At 48.0% G+C, this 16,700-nt stretch overlaps 1 protein-coding gene across 2 annotated transcripts in view; it reads right to left on the bottom strand.

Annotated features, from left to right (window-relative positions):
• The window catches only part of slit1 (slit guidance ligand 1), a 135,416-nt gene that overhangs the window by 18,553 nt on the left and 100,163 nt on the right, over positions 1-16,700 (bottom strand). The window contains exons 32-37 of one of the 2 annotated variants that reach the window (XM_033034121.1): positions 15,724-15,955; positions 14,988-15,118; positions 14,050-14,204; positions 11,812-12,100; positions 11,044-11,255; positions 8,184-8,776 (exon numbers count right to left, since the gene is read on the bottom strand). In XM_033034121.1, coding sequence (XP_032890012.1) covers positions 8,538-8,776; positions 11,044-11,255; positions 11,812-12,100; positions 14,050-14,204; positions 14,988-15,118; positions 15,724-15,955 — 1,258 coding nt within the window. In that variant the 3' untranslated portion in view covers positions 8,184-8,537. Of the gene's footprint in view, positions 1-8,183; positions 8,777-11,043; positions 11,256-11,811; positions 12,101-14,049; positions 14,205-14,987; positions 15,119-15,723; positions 15,956-16,700 lie in introns of those variants that run through there. The other variant, XM_033034122.1, reaches the window with a different exon arrangement.

Here is a 16,700-nt window from a genome sequence, read left to right as displayed (position 1 = left end):
CCATTTGATCCAATTCATTCATACCAACCAGGCTAGTGTTTTCACATGCCTTATTATCTCTGTGTTCACTTCAAACCCACTCCCTCCCCATAACCATTCAGTACAGATCATTTGGCTGATCATGTCTGTGCTAACTCCTTGGATTCAATTTGTGTGCACCTGAATTTTCCCTTGAAAGATCTTGCATGGGACTTGAGGATCTGCGACACATCTGTGGCGAGATTGATGTCTATTGCTCTTTCAAAGAACCAGCATAGGCTAGATGAGTTGAATGGCCTCTTTTTTCGCACTTCCCTGATAGTTAGCCAGCTCTTTGGTTCTCTTATCATGTATGTACTTGTGTGGCTGCAAATTCCCAACATCCCCTTGAGATGGTGGTAGTGAGCTACTATCTTAAATCATCGTAGCCTGTGAATTGAAGGTGTTAAATGGGTCTAGTTAGGCAGCGAGTTACAGGAATTGAAGTGTCTTTTCCCAGCATTAAAAACCCTCTGTGTTCTCATAATTGATCTTGTTCACTGAAGTCCTCTGTGATATCTGAGAAAACTCCATGTTATTCCGAAGATAGACACAAAAAGCTGGAGTAACTCAGTGGGACAGGCGGCATCTCTGGAGAGAAGGAATGAGTGACGTTTCGGGTCGAGACCCTTCCTCAGACTGGTCAGGGAAAAGGGCAACGAGAGATAAAGACGATGATGTAGAGAGATAAAGAACAATGAATTAAAGATATGCAAAAAAATAACGACAATAAAGGAAACAGGCCATTGTCATTTGTTTGTTGGGTGAAAACGAGTAGCTGGTGCGACTTGGGTGGGGGAGGGATAGGGAGAGAGGGAATGCCGCGAATACTTAAAGTTAGAGATATCAATATTCATACCGCTGGGCTGTAAGCTGCCCAAACGGGATATGAGATGCTGCTCCTCCACTCTGACAATGGAGGAGACCCAGGACAGAAAGGTCAGTGTGGGAATGGGAAAGAGAATTAATGTGTTTAGCAACTGGGATATAACCATATTAAATCAGGCACTTTGTGTTTTGCTCAAGATTCCAGCATCTGCTTCCTTGTGTCTCCGCTTTCCTGCTGTTATTCTGACTATTTGAACGTCATAGAATTCAATCACTTCACCTTCAGTTGCCAAGGGCCATACTTCTGGGCATCTCCCCTCAAATGTTTTAATCAGTCATATAGTGTGGAAACAGGCCCTTCGGCCTAACTTGCCTACACCGACGAACATGTCGCATCAACACTAGTCTCACTTGCCTGCTGTGCTTGGCCCATATCCCTCTAAATCTGTCTTATCCATGTAACTATCTAAACGTTTCTTGAACATTGAGATAGTACCAGCTACCTCCTCTTGCAGCACATTCCATACGCCCACCACCCTTTGTGACATAAGAAAACAACCTCTTTGAACAATCCTGTAAGCATCTACCTAAATATCCCTGGTGTGTTTTGCAATCAATTTTTATATTTGATAATACCCCACGTTAATCCTTGGGATGTTTGTGGCATGTCAGAGGAGTGGAAATTGTGTTGTAATGGTTGGTAGAACATTCAGCCCATCCTGTTTATGCTGTGTTAGTCAGGACCCTTCTTCAGACATTGAAGGGTCCCAATCAGCCTGAAGAAATGTGTAGGAAGGAACTGCAGATGCTGGTTTATACCGTAGACACAAAATGCTGGAGTAACTCAGCGGGACAAGCAGCATTTCTGGATAGAAAGAATGGGTGATGTTTCAGGTTGAGACCCTTCTTCTGACCAGTCTGGAGAAGGGTCTCTACCCGAAACGCCACCATTCCTTCTATCCAGAGATGCTGCCTGTCCTGCTGAGTTACTCCAGCATTTTGGGTCTACAGCCTGAAGAAGGGTCCCGACCTGAAACGTCACCTCTCCATGCTCTCCAGCGATGCTGCCTGACCCTCTGAGTTACTCCAGCATTTTGTGTTTTATTTTATTAACAAGAATCTGCAGTTCCTTGTGAGTAATCCCTGGATGCATCCTCCCACCACAGCTTCCTGCTCTTCCCAATCAGTTGGAAAAACTTGCCAGTGTTAATTACCCAAAACGTAAATTTGGTGAGCGCTGGCAATCCAGACCAAAAGTGGGAATACTTCCTGTCACTGAAGAGAAAAAGGTGGGTTGGTACTCTGGATCCTGATTGTACATTGGACTGGGTCGACCCAGTGGCTGACTCGCTTACAAGGTATTATCCGCATAAGACGCAATGTTTAAGGCACTAAAATAGGCTCTTTGGATCTGTACATTAACCAGTCCATGCCAGGATTTTTGCCCACATGAATTTTTATCATGTCTGACATCAGTATAGCTCTCTCCTTTCTCATTTGGACATGTGTATGGATAGGAAAGGTGTAGAGGGATGTGGGCCAAACACAGGCAGGTGCTACAGTGGCGCAGCAGTAGAGATGGTGCCTTAAAGTGCCAGAAACCCGGGTTTGATCCTAAGTGCGGGTGCTGCCTGTATGAAGTTTGTACGTTCTTGTGACCAGCGTGAGCCACATTTATTATCTAGATCATAATGGAATAGCGTGGACTGTGGGTGATGTGCAGCAGTGTTGGGGTGATGCTGGCTCAGGCGCTGAGGAAACTGCATCAATAAAAATAGAGCAGTAATAGATCAGTGTACATGTTGCTTCTCATCTGCAGAAGGGTCCCGACCCAAAACGTCGCCTATCCACGTTTTCCAGACTTGCTGCCTAACCCACTGAGTTACTCCAGCACATTGTGTCCTTTTAATTATAGCAAGCATTGCTACGATTGCAATTTAATACAGAAACCTATTTAGCCAAAAAACACTCAAAATATAACAAACTTAAAAATCAAAAGCATCAAGCCTTTCTTCTATAGATGCCCTCTTGTTCATCTCCTTCTGACTGAGAGAGGAGAGATGGAATGGTTCTTGAATAGGGTATGTGTATGACGGCTTTGGGATTTGTCTTCCCTCTACTTTAAATCTGAAGAAGGGTTCCGACCCGTAACGTCACCCACCCTTTTTCACCAAAGATGCTGCCTGATCCTCTGAGTAGCTCCCAACATTTTGTCTTTCCTTGGTATAAAGCAGTGATATCAACTGCAGAATGCCGGGGATCAATGGTGGCACAGTGGCGCAGCTGATAGGAGCTACTGCCTCATAGCACCAGGGACCTGGGTTTGACCCTGACCTCGGGTGCAGTCTGTGTGCAGTTTGCTCCCTTTGACCGTGTGGGTTTCTCCGGGTGCTCCGGTTTCCTTCCACATCGCAAAGATGTGTGGATTTGTAGGTTAATTGGCCCTCTGTAAAATAAATTGTTCCTAATGTATAGGGAATAGAGGAGTAAGTGGGATGATACAGAAATAGAGTGAACAGGAAAGAACACAAAGTGCTGGATATAACTGAGCAGGTCAGGCAGCATCTCAGGAGAACATGGATAGGTGAGCACTTCTTCAGTCCAGACCTGAAACATCAACTATCCAGGTGCTCCTGAGTTGCTGCCTGACCGCTGAGTTACTCCATCACTTTGTGTCCTTTTGTGTCAACCAGCATCTGCAGTTCCTTGTTTCCAGGGTGAACAGATGGGTTGCCAGGTACGGACTTGGTGCGCCGAAGGGCCTGTTTCCATGCTGTATCTCCATCTAAAAACTAAATATCAACTCTTTTTACAAATAGTGTCACGATTCTCTGAGTCTAAAGAAGAGCTTTGACCTGAAATCTCACCTATTCCTTTCCTCCGGAGATGCTGCCTGACCCACTGAGTTACTCCAGTATTTTGTGTCTATCTTTGGTGTAAACCAGCATCTGCAGTTCTTCCGTACACACATGGAAAATAGGGCCTCAGTTTAGCATCTCATTCCATTGAGGGTCAGCACTCCCTCTGTCCTAGACTGGACTTTATTCTGGAGCGAGGTTGAACTCATCTTCTTGGTTCTTGGTTACTTGGTCCTCCAAAATATTCCAACTGGAATTTAAACTGGAGGTGGTGAATCTTCAGGATGAGCGTGTCCCAGCTGAGCCTGTCACAGTGAATAGGGCTTTATTCATCTTATCCCTTGGAGCGCAGGAGGAGGAGGGGTGATCTTATGGAGGTGTATAAAACCTTGAGAGGAATTGATTGGGTAGATGAACAGAGTCCCTTGCCCAGCATAGGGGAATCAAGAAGCAGGGGGCATAGGCTTCAAGTGAAGGGGGAAAGATTTAATAGGAATTTGAAGGGTAACTTTTTCACACAAAGGGTGCATGGAACGAGCTGCCAGAGGAGGTAGTTGAGGCAGGGACGATCGGAATGTTTAAGAAACAATTAGATGGGTACATGGGTAGGACAGGTTTGGAGGGATATGGGCCAAACTCAGGCAGGTGGGACGTGTAGATGGGACGTACTGGTCGGTGTGGCCAAGTTGGGCCGAGGGGCCTGTTTCCACGCTGTAAGATTCTGTGACCTACCATAACGCAACTGATCTTTTCAAGGCGTCGCATTAATAGCACATGCAGTGGTTTTATTCATGGCCGTGTACAATACTCACGAGAAGATTCTAAAATGAATTAAATCGAGTAAAGTTAACATGAGTCAAAGTCAGAGACCTTTACCACCATAACATGTCAAAAACCTCGAGTATTATTGCATGATTTTAAAAGATGCTTTTAAAAAAAAAAATCAAAGTAAGCTGCTTGTGTTACTGTAAATAATGTTATTTATGCTAAACATTTTAGGTTTTATAATTAAAAAATAAATTGCAACAAAGCAAAGTAGAGCGTTCCACAAGAAGGAAGTTTAAACGGTAAATTCTTCAGGGGCAGCATCAAAATGGTGGGAAGGCGAGACTTCAAATAGAGGTTTTAATCAAGACAACCTGGTAACCAAACGTTTGTAATTAGCTCAAGTGAGTAACCAGGGTTGTTGATGCAAATGCAACAGATTAATGGTGCAGGAGGGACTTTTTGTATGTTCAGTATCAGTCCTGATCGTCAGACCTTGGAGAGAGATGCAACCTTGCATGGCAGCCATGGTATGTGGGTCTCTGCAATGTGATTGAAATCAGACCCTTGTGTTGTCTTCAAAGGTCAGAAGGCCAGTAAATGATGTGAGGACGTGTAGATATATCTGTGTGTGTGTGTGTGTACATTGAAGAATTTAATTTTATTTTGGCAGTATATTTGGTATTAAGGAGTGCTCAGAATAGAGTCAAAGGAGGTTTTTTTTTTTAAACAAAATGACTTGGGTTTTCTTGGTTATCCCCCAATGACCAAAGGCTGAGGTTTTCTTGAATTTCACCAAGTCTGATTTCTTGATACGCAGCTGCAAATATTTACATTGTGTTATTTAGAGTTGGTTGGCTTTAGTATTTTCACTCCTGGTGTCACCAATCATCCCTTTTCCCTTTGGAGGGGCTGGGACCAGAGCGTGTTAGTTTATCAGGGACCGACCTCCCCCCCCCCCCCCCCCCCCCCCAACACCTTGCTCTCTCTGTACACAACGGTTTGGTTGCAACGAACAGGCGTTTTAAAAAGGCTTGCTGTGGCAGGACCGACCGGCCTAATCACTGCGCAAAGGTCCATCCACGATCCGTCCACGTTCTCCATTTCTCCCATCACGGACAGTCAACCTCTATCTGTGCAAAGTGAAATCCTCACAAACACAAAACGCACCATGCATGTCCCACAGAGCACCATAAGCATTCGAAGAAGAAACGTTTATTTATAAAATATGTGAATTGTATGATCTTGTGTAAAACTGTAATTCAAGCATTACTTTAAATTATGGAAAGTTATGGATGTTCATTTAATGTGTCATTTGTCATCTGCATCATTCTCCTCTCTCTTTCTCTCCCTTTCCCTCTCTATCTCTGTCTCCCTGCCTCGTTCTCTTTCCCTCAAGTTCTAGGAGATGAATTAGGCCATTTGGCCCATCAAGTCTACTCCACCATCCAATCATGGCTGATCTATCTTTTCCTCTCAACCCCATTCTTCTGCCTTCTCCCCATAACCCGATGCCCTTATTAAACAAGAATCTGTCAATCCCCGCCTTAAAAATATCCATTGACGGCCTCCCTTCCTCTCTATTGCATCCTCTTTTCATTCCCCCTCTCCACCACCTTCCTCCTGCTATCTTCTTATTTCCTCAACACCCTTACTCACCCATCCACTTCTTTTCTATTTAGTTAGTGTGTCAGCCAATGTTCTTCTGTTACAGCCTATTCAACCAAGACTCGTTCATCGACACAATAGGGGAATAGGTGCTCGCATTACTTGAACTGTTTTCTACTTTAATTTTCCACTCTTTCCCAGAATTTAATTAGTATTTTTTAGATTTAGTTTTTCTAATTCTTATTTGTGTTTCTCTTGTTTCAACATCATCAGCGATTCATGCTGTGCTTACTCTTGACTCTTCCCTGAAGTGTGTATTTTATTAAACTTATTAAAATATTACTTGGATATTTCCCCTCTTTCGTGTCTTTCTTGCAAGTGCCGACACGCAGAGAAATGCTGGAGAAGGAAACAGTACGAAGGAGGCCGGCAAGTTCGATTTACATTTCTTTGGTATCTATTGCAACCTGAGGATGCATCAAATAACTTTATATCCCATCAGGTTTTGGAGGGTATTCATGAATGAACAAACAAGGCAGCCAATTTGCACACCCTCCCCTCTTCCATCACACAAACCATCCTGTCTTCCATTAATCCCACCAACACTTCTCGCTGCCTCATCAAGGCCACCAGCATACTCAAGGACCAGTCTCATCCCGGATGCTCCCTCTTCTCCCATCAGGTACAGAAGTGTGAAAATGCACACCTCCAGATTCAAGGACAGTTTCTTCCCAGCTGTTATCAGGCAACTGAACCATCCTATCACCAACTAGAGAGCGGTCCTGAGCTACCATCTACCTCATTGGAGACGGAGCTATGTTTACTGGACTTTATCTTGCACTAAATGTCATGCCCTTTATCCTGTGTCTTGTCTGCACGCTGTGGACGGCTTGATTGTAATCATGCATACATAGTCTTTCTGCTGACTGGATAGCACGCAACAAGAAAGCTCTTTACTATCTCGGTAAATGTGACAATAATAAACTAAACTAATGATACAGAAAGCTGCCACTAATAGTTTAACATTATGGCAAGATATGTATAAGAACCCAGATTCCCCCTCCACATTTGCTGGCCGACCTGCTGAATATCGGTGCTTTACGGTACAGGACGGCTCAGCAGTAGAGTTGCTGCCTTGACCTTGAGCCAGAGACCTTGGTTCAATCCGGAACACAGATGATGTCTCTATGGGGTTTGTACGTTCTCCTTGTGACCAGCTTGGGTCTTCTCTGCGTGCTCCGGTTTCCTCCCACACTCCTAGACGGTAAATTGTAAATTGTCCCTAGTGTGTGTAGGACAGTGTAAGTGTTGCTGGTCAGTGCGGACTCGGTGGGCCGATGGGCCTGTATCTCTAAACTAAACTAAATGAACCCGGGACAGGGCAGTGAGATCACTCGTACACTGGTTAAAATTAACCACAGTCCTGGTCGTGTTCAGTAATCATCTGCAACACTTGAGAGCATTTTTATTTATAATCATCACCGCTAACATTTCAATGTAAGGCTAGCTTGCTTAGACTTTTTTGATTTATGTTTTATTTTATATTGTTACCATACAGCAAAACTGGATAGCCAAACATCTTATTGTCAATAATCCATTCTAACAGCTCTCTACATTGTCCCATCAAATAGAGGGGGCTTACTTTGGATCTAACCCTGGGGTGTGTCACACTCTTCCAGGGCTGGGACAGCACAGGTTAGATAGAGTGAAGCTCCCTCTACACAGAGAGGAGGGATGAATCGGTAACTTCTTTGTTTACGGGAAACAAATGATTCTTCAACATAAAGGCTGTTTTTATACAAAAGGGTTGCCACTAGGTCTGGAAGAGAAGAGGTTTGCTGAGCTTGTCAGCTGAGAATTACCCGCCTGGACCCCTAGCTCCCCACCCATCCCCTTGCACTGAGCATCCACCCCCCCTCCTCCCTACCTCCACAAGGGTGAAAGTGAGACCAGAGAGCATCGTCTAAATCTTGCCCCCTACCCTCACCCCACCCTCCCCATACAGGGCAAATCCCCCAGTGCGATGTGCCGGCACGTACCGAGTCTGACTATGGTGCCACGATGGTCTTTTATGTCATCACTAAACGTGTAGTTCCACCTGGCCTCTGGGAGAAATCACTGTTGCTTTTTATTGATGCTGCTTCAAAACCAAGTCTCATACAAGTGCACCATTGTCCTGGGGTGATGTTGCCACAGACTACGTGTGAGAATGTGTGTGAGAGAGTGAATGATTGCATGGGTGTGTGTGTGTGAAGGTGAGTGCATGCATGCATGTTGGTGAGTAAGTGGGTGTGCGTGCCTGTTAGTGAGTGTGCGTGTGAGTAAATGTGGGTGTGAGTGTGAGAGTGGGTGCGACTGTGAGTGAGTGTGTGTTGGTGTGAGTGAGGGTGTGGTTGTCCCAGCCTGCCAGGGGCACCCCTGGCTGAGCGGGCCATGCAGGTGGGTGGGTGTGTGGGTGGTCTAGGGGCACTGTGAGCAGCCACACCTCACGCTCTTCTCCACTTGGTGGGTGAAGGAGGAACCGTCGCTACACTCGAAGGCGTACGTCCTCCGCTTGACCTTGAGCGCCACGCAGCAACCCCGCTGCCGGCACGACCCTTGGCATTCCACCCACGACACCTGCCGGCTGCTCTGGCAAATGTTGTAGCCCCTCTGGAGCTGGTAATAATCCCGGACGGCCACCCCTCGACACTCCGCCTCTGCAGTGGGGGGGGGGGGGGGGGGGGAGGACAGACAATAAAGAAAAGAACTGGTCAGCGCTGGGTGTTGGTTGCGGGAGGCTCGGGCAGTGGCATCATGTATGGCATGGACATGGTGGGCCGAAGAGCCTGTTCCTGTGCTGTTCTACATTCTAAGTCAACCATCAATGGGTGGTGGTGGAGGCAAATGGGATACCTTATTTGCCCTAAATATGGAAATGTCAAAGACTATAGGGGTGTGGGAGGAAAGCACAGTACTCGGGGGAAACCCACGTGGTCACAGGGAGAACGTGTAAACTCCACACAGACAGCACCCGTAGTCAGGATTGAACCCGGGTCTCTGATGCCGTAAGGCAGTGACACTACTGTGTTAAGCCTTGGGGCAGGGAGTCTTGCTGCTGAAGATATTCCTTGTATCCCATCTCATACCTTTTGGTCTAATCATCAAATTTAAACCTCCCCTCAACTTTCTATTTTAGTTTAATTTCTAATTGTCACATGTACCGAGTTACAGTGAAAAGCTTTTTGTTACGTTCTATCAATTCAGCTGAAAGACTATACATGATTACAACCAAGCCGCCCACAGTGTACAGATATAAGCCATAACATTTAGTGCAAGATAAAGTCTGATTAAAGATAGTCCGATGGTATCAATTGAGGTAGATGGTGGCTGAGGACCGCTCTCTGGTTGGTGAGAGGATGGTTTAGTTGCCTGATAACAGCTGGGAAGAAACTGTCCCTGAATCTGGAGTTGTGCATTTTCACACTTCTGTACCTCTTGCCTGATGGGAGAGGAGTAGACTGATCCTTGATTATGCTGGTGGCCTTGCCGAGGCAGCGTGAAGTGTAGATGGAATCAACGGAAGGGAGGTTGGCTTGCTTGATTTTCTGAGCTGTGTCTCTGTTCCTATGTAAACATTCACACCTCTTCCAACTGGGAGTTGAGATGCTTCCTCCCTGTGACCATTGCTGGATATTTCCCCAAGTACTGCCTGGGAGATTCCTGTTCTCCTGAAAGGGTGGTGACCAGAACCAAATACAATCCTCCCGGTGTGGTGAAAGCAACGTGTTTGCTGCTGCGACCTAAAGCCCTATGCCTTGGTGATCTCCTGCCTGCCAAACTCTCCTTCCCATTCCCATACTGACCTTTCTGTCCTGGGCCTCCTCCATGGTCAGAATGCGGCCACACGCAAACTGGAGGAACAGGACCTTATTTTACTTGGGCTGCTTACAACCCAGTCGTATGAACAATTGTTTCTCTAATTTCAAGTAATTCCTGCATTTCAAATGTTGTTATAATACCTGCCTTAACCACTTCCTCTAGGAGCTCGTTCCCTATACCCACCACCAACTTAGTGAAAAAAAGTTACCCCTCAGATTTCTATTCAATATTTCACCTCTCACCTATAACCCGTGTTCTCTAGTTCTTGCTTCCACTACTTCTGGTGCATTCATCCTATCTATTCTCCTCTTGATTTTATACATCTTAAGAAGATAGCTCTCATACTCCTGCGCTCCAAGGAATAAAGTCGTAGCCTGCCCAACCTCCCTGCAGCGCAGGCCCTCAAGTTCTGGCAACATCAGTGTTGCCCCTCTGGCATGGCAGCACATATCCTCACTTCCCAGTGTGGCGCTCCCTCGCCACTGCCTTGCAATAGCAGTTTAGGAGGCAGGGAGATGAACAGGTATATAAACCATGTGCAGACAGATACTTCAGAGATACAGTGCGGAAACAGGCCCTTCTGCCCACCGAGTCCACGTACACTAGCACTATCCTACACAATAGGGACAAAACTTCTAGTAATGGAAAATGAAAAGATATAGTAACAAAATGAAATTATGCCGCATGGATTAAGTTTAATTTAGTTTATGGTCGCGTGTACCGAGGTACAGTGAAAAGATTTCATTGCATGCTAACCAGTCAGCAGAAAGACTACGTGATTAAAATCGAGCAGTCAACAGTGCACAGATGCACAATGAAGTGAATAACATTTAGTGCAAGATAAAGTCCAATAAGGTCCAATTAAGTATAGTCCGAGGGTCTCCACTAAATGAAACAAAACTAAACTAGACAAAAATAGACTAGGCTAAACTAAAGTAAACTAGACTAGATTAAAGTGGACTAGAGTCGACTAGACTAGATAGACAAAACTGATCTAGACTAATGTAAAGTAGACTGGACTCTAGAGTAAAGAATTGTCATTGGTCCAAGTCCCCAGCCCCCAGCTGCTATGAGGCTGGTCTGAGATGGCTGCCAAGGTTCCTACCTTGGTCGCAAAGATCTCCGGTGTATCCTCTCTCGCACTCGCACGCTGCCTCGCCCAGCTCCGAGATGTGGCACTGTCCCCGCTGGCAGGCCAGCTTCTTGCAGGGGTTGAACAGCTCTTCCTGCTGGTTGCACAGGGCTCCCTTGTGTCCCGCATCGCACTCACAGCGGTAGGTCACAGTGTCTAACGGCACACACTGGCCACGCATGCACCTGTCACACGGGACAACCAGTTATTGGCTCAACCGTGTGGAGAGAGTATCGCTCTGTCGCTGCCCTGGGAGTGTGTGATGGGACAGTGCAGCGGGCTTCACTCTCTGCCCTCTCACTCCATCACCCATGCACTCCCTCCTTCCCCTCACCTCCCCTCTCTATCCTTATCTCTTATTTCTCCCCCTCCCTTTCCTTCCTCACTGCTTTCCCTATTCCCCCCCTCTATCCCCCCCCCCGCTCTATCCCCCCCTCTACACCCCCCCCCCTCTATCCCCCCCCCTCTCTATCACCCCCCCCCTTTCTATCACCCCCCCCTTTCTATCCCCCCCTCTTATTTCTCTACCCCCTACACCCCCCCCCTCTATCTCCCCCCCCTCTATCCCCCCCCTCTCTATCACCCCCCCCTTTCTATCACCCCCCCCCTTCTATCACCCCCCCTTTCTATCCCCCCCCTCTTATTTCCCCCCCCCCTCTATTCCCCCCCCTCTACCCCCCCCCTCTATTCCCCCCCTCCCTCTATCCCCCCCCCCTCTATATTTTACCCCCCCCCACTCACTTGTGCCCGCGGCAGGGCTCGGTGGTGGGCAGGTCACACTGCGGCCCCTCCCAGCCGGGCTGGCAGAGACAGACGGGCGGCTGGCCGGGCCGTGGCTGGCAGATGCCGTGCCGACAGGCGATCCTGCGGCAGGAGCGGCAGCCGGGCTCCACGCCGGCACGACGCTGGGTCTTGGTGAAGTCCTGCAGCTCGTTGTTGATGTACAGGTTCTGGATACAACCGTGGAAACCCGAACCATTGACGGGGGGCCATGGGCCCAGCGAGGGGGGGGTCACCCCCACCGGCATGCCTAAGGTGACGGGGCACAGGGTCAGTGGTGGTCACAACACCCGTCTCCCCACACCCCCTCCGTCTCCCCACCCTGTTAGCCTGAGGTCCGAGGAGCTTTTTCGTTCAAGTTCGTGACCCAACTCACGGAACTACCTGAATTTTTAACATATTGTGTAAAAACATTATATAAATCACACCTGTACCTCGTCTAAACCAAAACCTGCACATATTTTTAAAATATGAGAAAAACTCTAATTTACTGAGTAGTAATTGTCCAATCAATGCACGTTTGACATTGAGGCCGGACACTAATTGACTAATCACACACTTTGTTTCATGGTCGCTAGGCAGCGAGGACCCTGGGATCATGGCTGCCTCCTAATTACATCAAAATAATAGCAAGGTTTCGAAGGAATAAAGATAATGCTAACCTTGCTGATAATTTTGTTTTACAATTGATTTATTCTTGTAAAGATATGATGTGAACTGTTAAATAAAAATGATAAATAAATGTAGAGCTAGAGTTAGGATTCGGGTCAGTCAGTCAGAAGTCGGTCTGTCAGTCTGTCAGTCGGGCTGCCGATAGATGCTGTGGAGGATCGGTGGGGCCACTGGTGGGTGCTGCAAGTGGTCGGTCGGCCGGCCGCTGTTGCAGCGAGTGAGCGGGCGGACTGACGGAGCCGGCGCTATGGGGGTGCTGAAGGCAGCCCGGGCGGCGTGCGGGGCAGTGCTGCTCCCCACCATCATCACCATGATGATCCAGAAGGGCATGCTGGCCGAGGTGGACGCACTGAGCTGCCACATTTATGGAGCCCGCAGCCGGTCCCCAAGTGGCTCCAGCTCCAGCCGTGGGCAGCTCTGGAAGGGGGGTGAGTTAGGGTTAGGGTTTCCTGTCGGTGGAAGATGCCTTAGTCTTCCCCCAGCCTGGCACTGCCCCAGTCCCACCATGGCCGTGACCCCCACTCTGCACACTGGCAGTCAGTGGGGTTCAGTAAACGGGGGAACCCACAGGAACTGCCCTCACTCATTAATTAGGCTGGTTTAGGAGCCGGACCTCTGCGGCAGTCTCATTCAAACAACACACTCACAATTACATTCATTATATTACTTTTGTATAATATATATATATGATATAATAATATATGGTTTAAATACACAGCAGCATGGAGCTAGGCTCCCCATGGAATAATATGAGCATTGGACACTAGAGGGCACTTACTTTTTCAATCTCGTTTTCTAATTTGCTTAATTAATTAATGTGCAACTTTTGGCACTGCCGAGTTATGACTTCCTTCTCAATTATATTTTATCTAAATCTGTGCAAAATTTCAGGTAGTTCCCAGACATGGGTCACGAAAGTTAAATTCTAGACATATTTTCGATGCTCAGCCCACAGCCTATGTCTCTCGACCCCCTACTCACCCTCTGCCCATCCCCTTTCCCACCCCAGGGGCCCAGCGATGGAGCTGGGGAAGGGTCACCCCCACTGGCATGTGTGGCGTGAGGGGGCACATTGTCAGGGAGTCACAAAACTCGTCTGCCCACCCCCTTCCCCACCCCCAGGGGCCCAGCGATACGGGGGGGTTCACCGTGGGGAGGGAAGGGCCAGTGTGGGGTGAGGGAGCACATTGTCCTCCTATTCCATCTCCCCATCTCTACCTCCCATTCCAGCCCGAGAGAGATCTGTGTGGGTGGTGGGCTGGGAGGGTGAGGGTGAGGGAGGGTGAGGGTGAGGGAGGTCCGGGAGGAGAGGAAGGGACTGGGAGAAGGGCAGGGGGAAAGGGAGATGCTGGGATAGGGGAGAGGGGGGGAAGCTCAGGAGGAGGAGAGGAGTAGGGTGGGCTCGGAAGGGACAGAGGGGGCGGAGTCGAGAAGGGGGGATAAGGAGGGGAGTGTAGGAAGGAGCTACGATTATGGGGGCGGAGGGTCTGGGATAATCCAGCTCGCTGCGCCTCCTCGGATCCTCACCTCCGATGTAGAGCGGCGTCTCGTGGTTCAGTGCCGACTGTTTGACTGCGCTCTCCATGCTCTTGGGCGCTCCGCCGTCGATGGACAGATTGACCATCTGGTCGAAGGTGAGGATCTCCACGGTGTGGAACTGCCCATCGTTGATGGTCTCCAGGCTACAGGGCACACAGAGGCAGGTTCACTCAACAACGTACCAGCCTCAGAATAAACGGACGCACCTTCAGAACGGAGACGAGGAGGAAACTCTTTAGCCAGAGGCTGGTGAACCTGTGGAATCCCCGCCGTCGAAGTGACCTGCAGGTATCGCTGCCTCAAGCTTGCCCAGTGTAGGGGAATCGAGAACCAGACATCAGTCTGAAGAAGTATCTCGACCCGAAACGTTACCCATTCCTTCTCTCCAGAGATGCTGCCTGTCACGCTGAGATACTCCAGCTTTTTGTGTCTACCTTCGCGAACCAGAGGACATGGGTTAAAGCTGAAGATTAAAAAATTCAATAGGAACCTGAAGGGTAATTCTTCACACAAAGGGTGGCGGGTGTATGGAACGAGTTGCCGGAGGAGGTAGTTGAGGCAGGTACTATTGCAAAAGAAACAATTAGATAGGTACAGGGATAGGACAGGTTTAGAGGGATATGGGCCAAATGCAAGCAAGTGGGACTAGTGTAACTGGGACATGTTGGCCGATGTGGGCAAGTTGGGCCAAAAGGAACTGTTTCCATGCTGTATCACTCTATGACTAAGAAGGCAGAGAGACCTGTGGAGAGTGGGTGTGGATGTGGGAGGAAACCGGAGCACCCGCAGGAAACCCACGCTGTCACGGTGAGAACGTCCAAACTCCGTACACACACACAGACAGCACCCGAGGTCAGGATTGAACCCATGTTCTCTGGCGTTGCGAGGCAGTGGCTCTACCCGCTGCGCCGACTCGGCATAGTTACCTGTAGATGGTGGAGCTGGGGTCAGTCCCAGGGTCGTAGCTGACTCGGACCCGGCCCTGATACAGCTCGACGGCAATGTGATCGTTGTCTCCATTATACAGCAAGATCCCGTTATCCTCGGCAGTGGAGACCTAAGAGGCAGAGAGTCATCACCGTCTCACTACAAGCCACAAGGTACAGACGACAATAAACTAAACTGAAACTTTATCTAGCACTAAACGTTATTCCCTTTATCCTGTCTCTACACTGTGGAAGACTTTTTATTGCATGTTGACTATACATTGTAATTATGTATAGTCTTTCCGCTGATTGGAAAGCATGCAACGAAAAAACGTTTCACTGTAGCTTCGTACATGTGATAAGAAACTAAACTGAACTGAACTAAACTAGACTAAAACTTAACTCAACTTATCATGCACTAAATGTTGTACCCTTTATCCTGTACCCCTGCACTGTGGATGTCTTAATTCTAATCATGTTTAGTCTTTTTGCTGACTGGATAACACCCAACAAAAACTTTTTTCACTGTACCTCAGTACAAGTGACAATAAACTAAACTAAACTTTATCTTGCACTAAATGTTGTATCCTTTATCTGTACACTGTGGACGGGTTGATTGTAATCACATATAGTCTTCTCGCTGACTGGATAGCATGCGACAAAAAGTTTTTTTGCTACACCTTGGTATACGTGAAGGTAAAGTGAGGTAAAGTAATCTAAGCTCTTGCACGGTTACCTGCAAGGAGATGTTTGCTTGGGGCCAGTTCTTCAGCTCGGTGAACTGGAGGTAGGAATCCCGATCCACAAAGTTGACGCTGACCAACTTGTCGCACCGCGCCCCTCCGAACCCTGGGAGACACTGGCACAGGGCGCTGGCACCCACACACTGCCCGCCATTGAGACAATCGTCGGGCTGGCACTGGGCTGGCATGGGAGAGGACGGAGAGGGGAGCTCACAGAAACGGCCGCTGGAGGTGGGGGATGGGAGGGGGGTGGGGAGGGGGGAGAGCGAGACAAAGAGAAAGAGAGAGTGAGAGTCACAGCCAGAAATATCTGAATAACTTTAGGAACAGCTCCACCCACGACCGCAAAGAATTGCAGAGAGTTGTGGACGCAGCCCAGACCATCACACACAAGCCAACCTCCCTTCCATTGTCTCCATCTACACTTCACACTGCATCGGCAAGGCCACCAGCATAATCAATGACCACATTTAGAGACAGTTTTTGCCCAGTTGTTAACATGCAACTGAACCATCCTTTCACCACTAGAGAGTGGACCTGACCTCCCATCTACCTCATTGGAGACCATCAGAATCTTTAATCAGACATTACTGGACTTTATTTTGCACTAAATATTATTCATAAGATCTAGGAGCAGAATTAGGCCATTTGGCCCATCAAATCTATTCTGGCATTCAATCATGGCTGATCTATCTTTCCCTCTTAACCCCATTCCCCTGCCTTCTCCCCATAACCGTTAACCCCACAACCTCAAGATTCCCTTTATCCTGCATCTATACACTGCGGATGGCTGGATTGGAATCATATATAGTCTTTCCGCTGACTGGATAGTACACAACAAAAGCTTTTCAATGTACCTCAGTACACGTGACACTAAACTAAAGACAGAGATGCAGCAAGCAAGTTTTCCATGGAACCTGTACCTCACCACACTCTAGCGTCTGATGATAAACTCAACTTAAGAACCAGG

Source organism: Amblyraja radiata, chromosome 15, assembly GCF_010909765.2.
Source record: "Amblyraja radiata isolate CabotCenter1 chromosome 15, sAmbRad1.1.pri, whole genome shotgun sequence".
Classification (NCBI taxonomy): domain Eukaryota; kingdom Metazoa; phylum Chordata; class Chondrichthyes; order Rajiformes; family Rajidae; genus Amblyraja; species Amblyraja radiata.
This window is presented reverse-complemented; position numbering and strand designations above follow the sequence as displayed.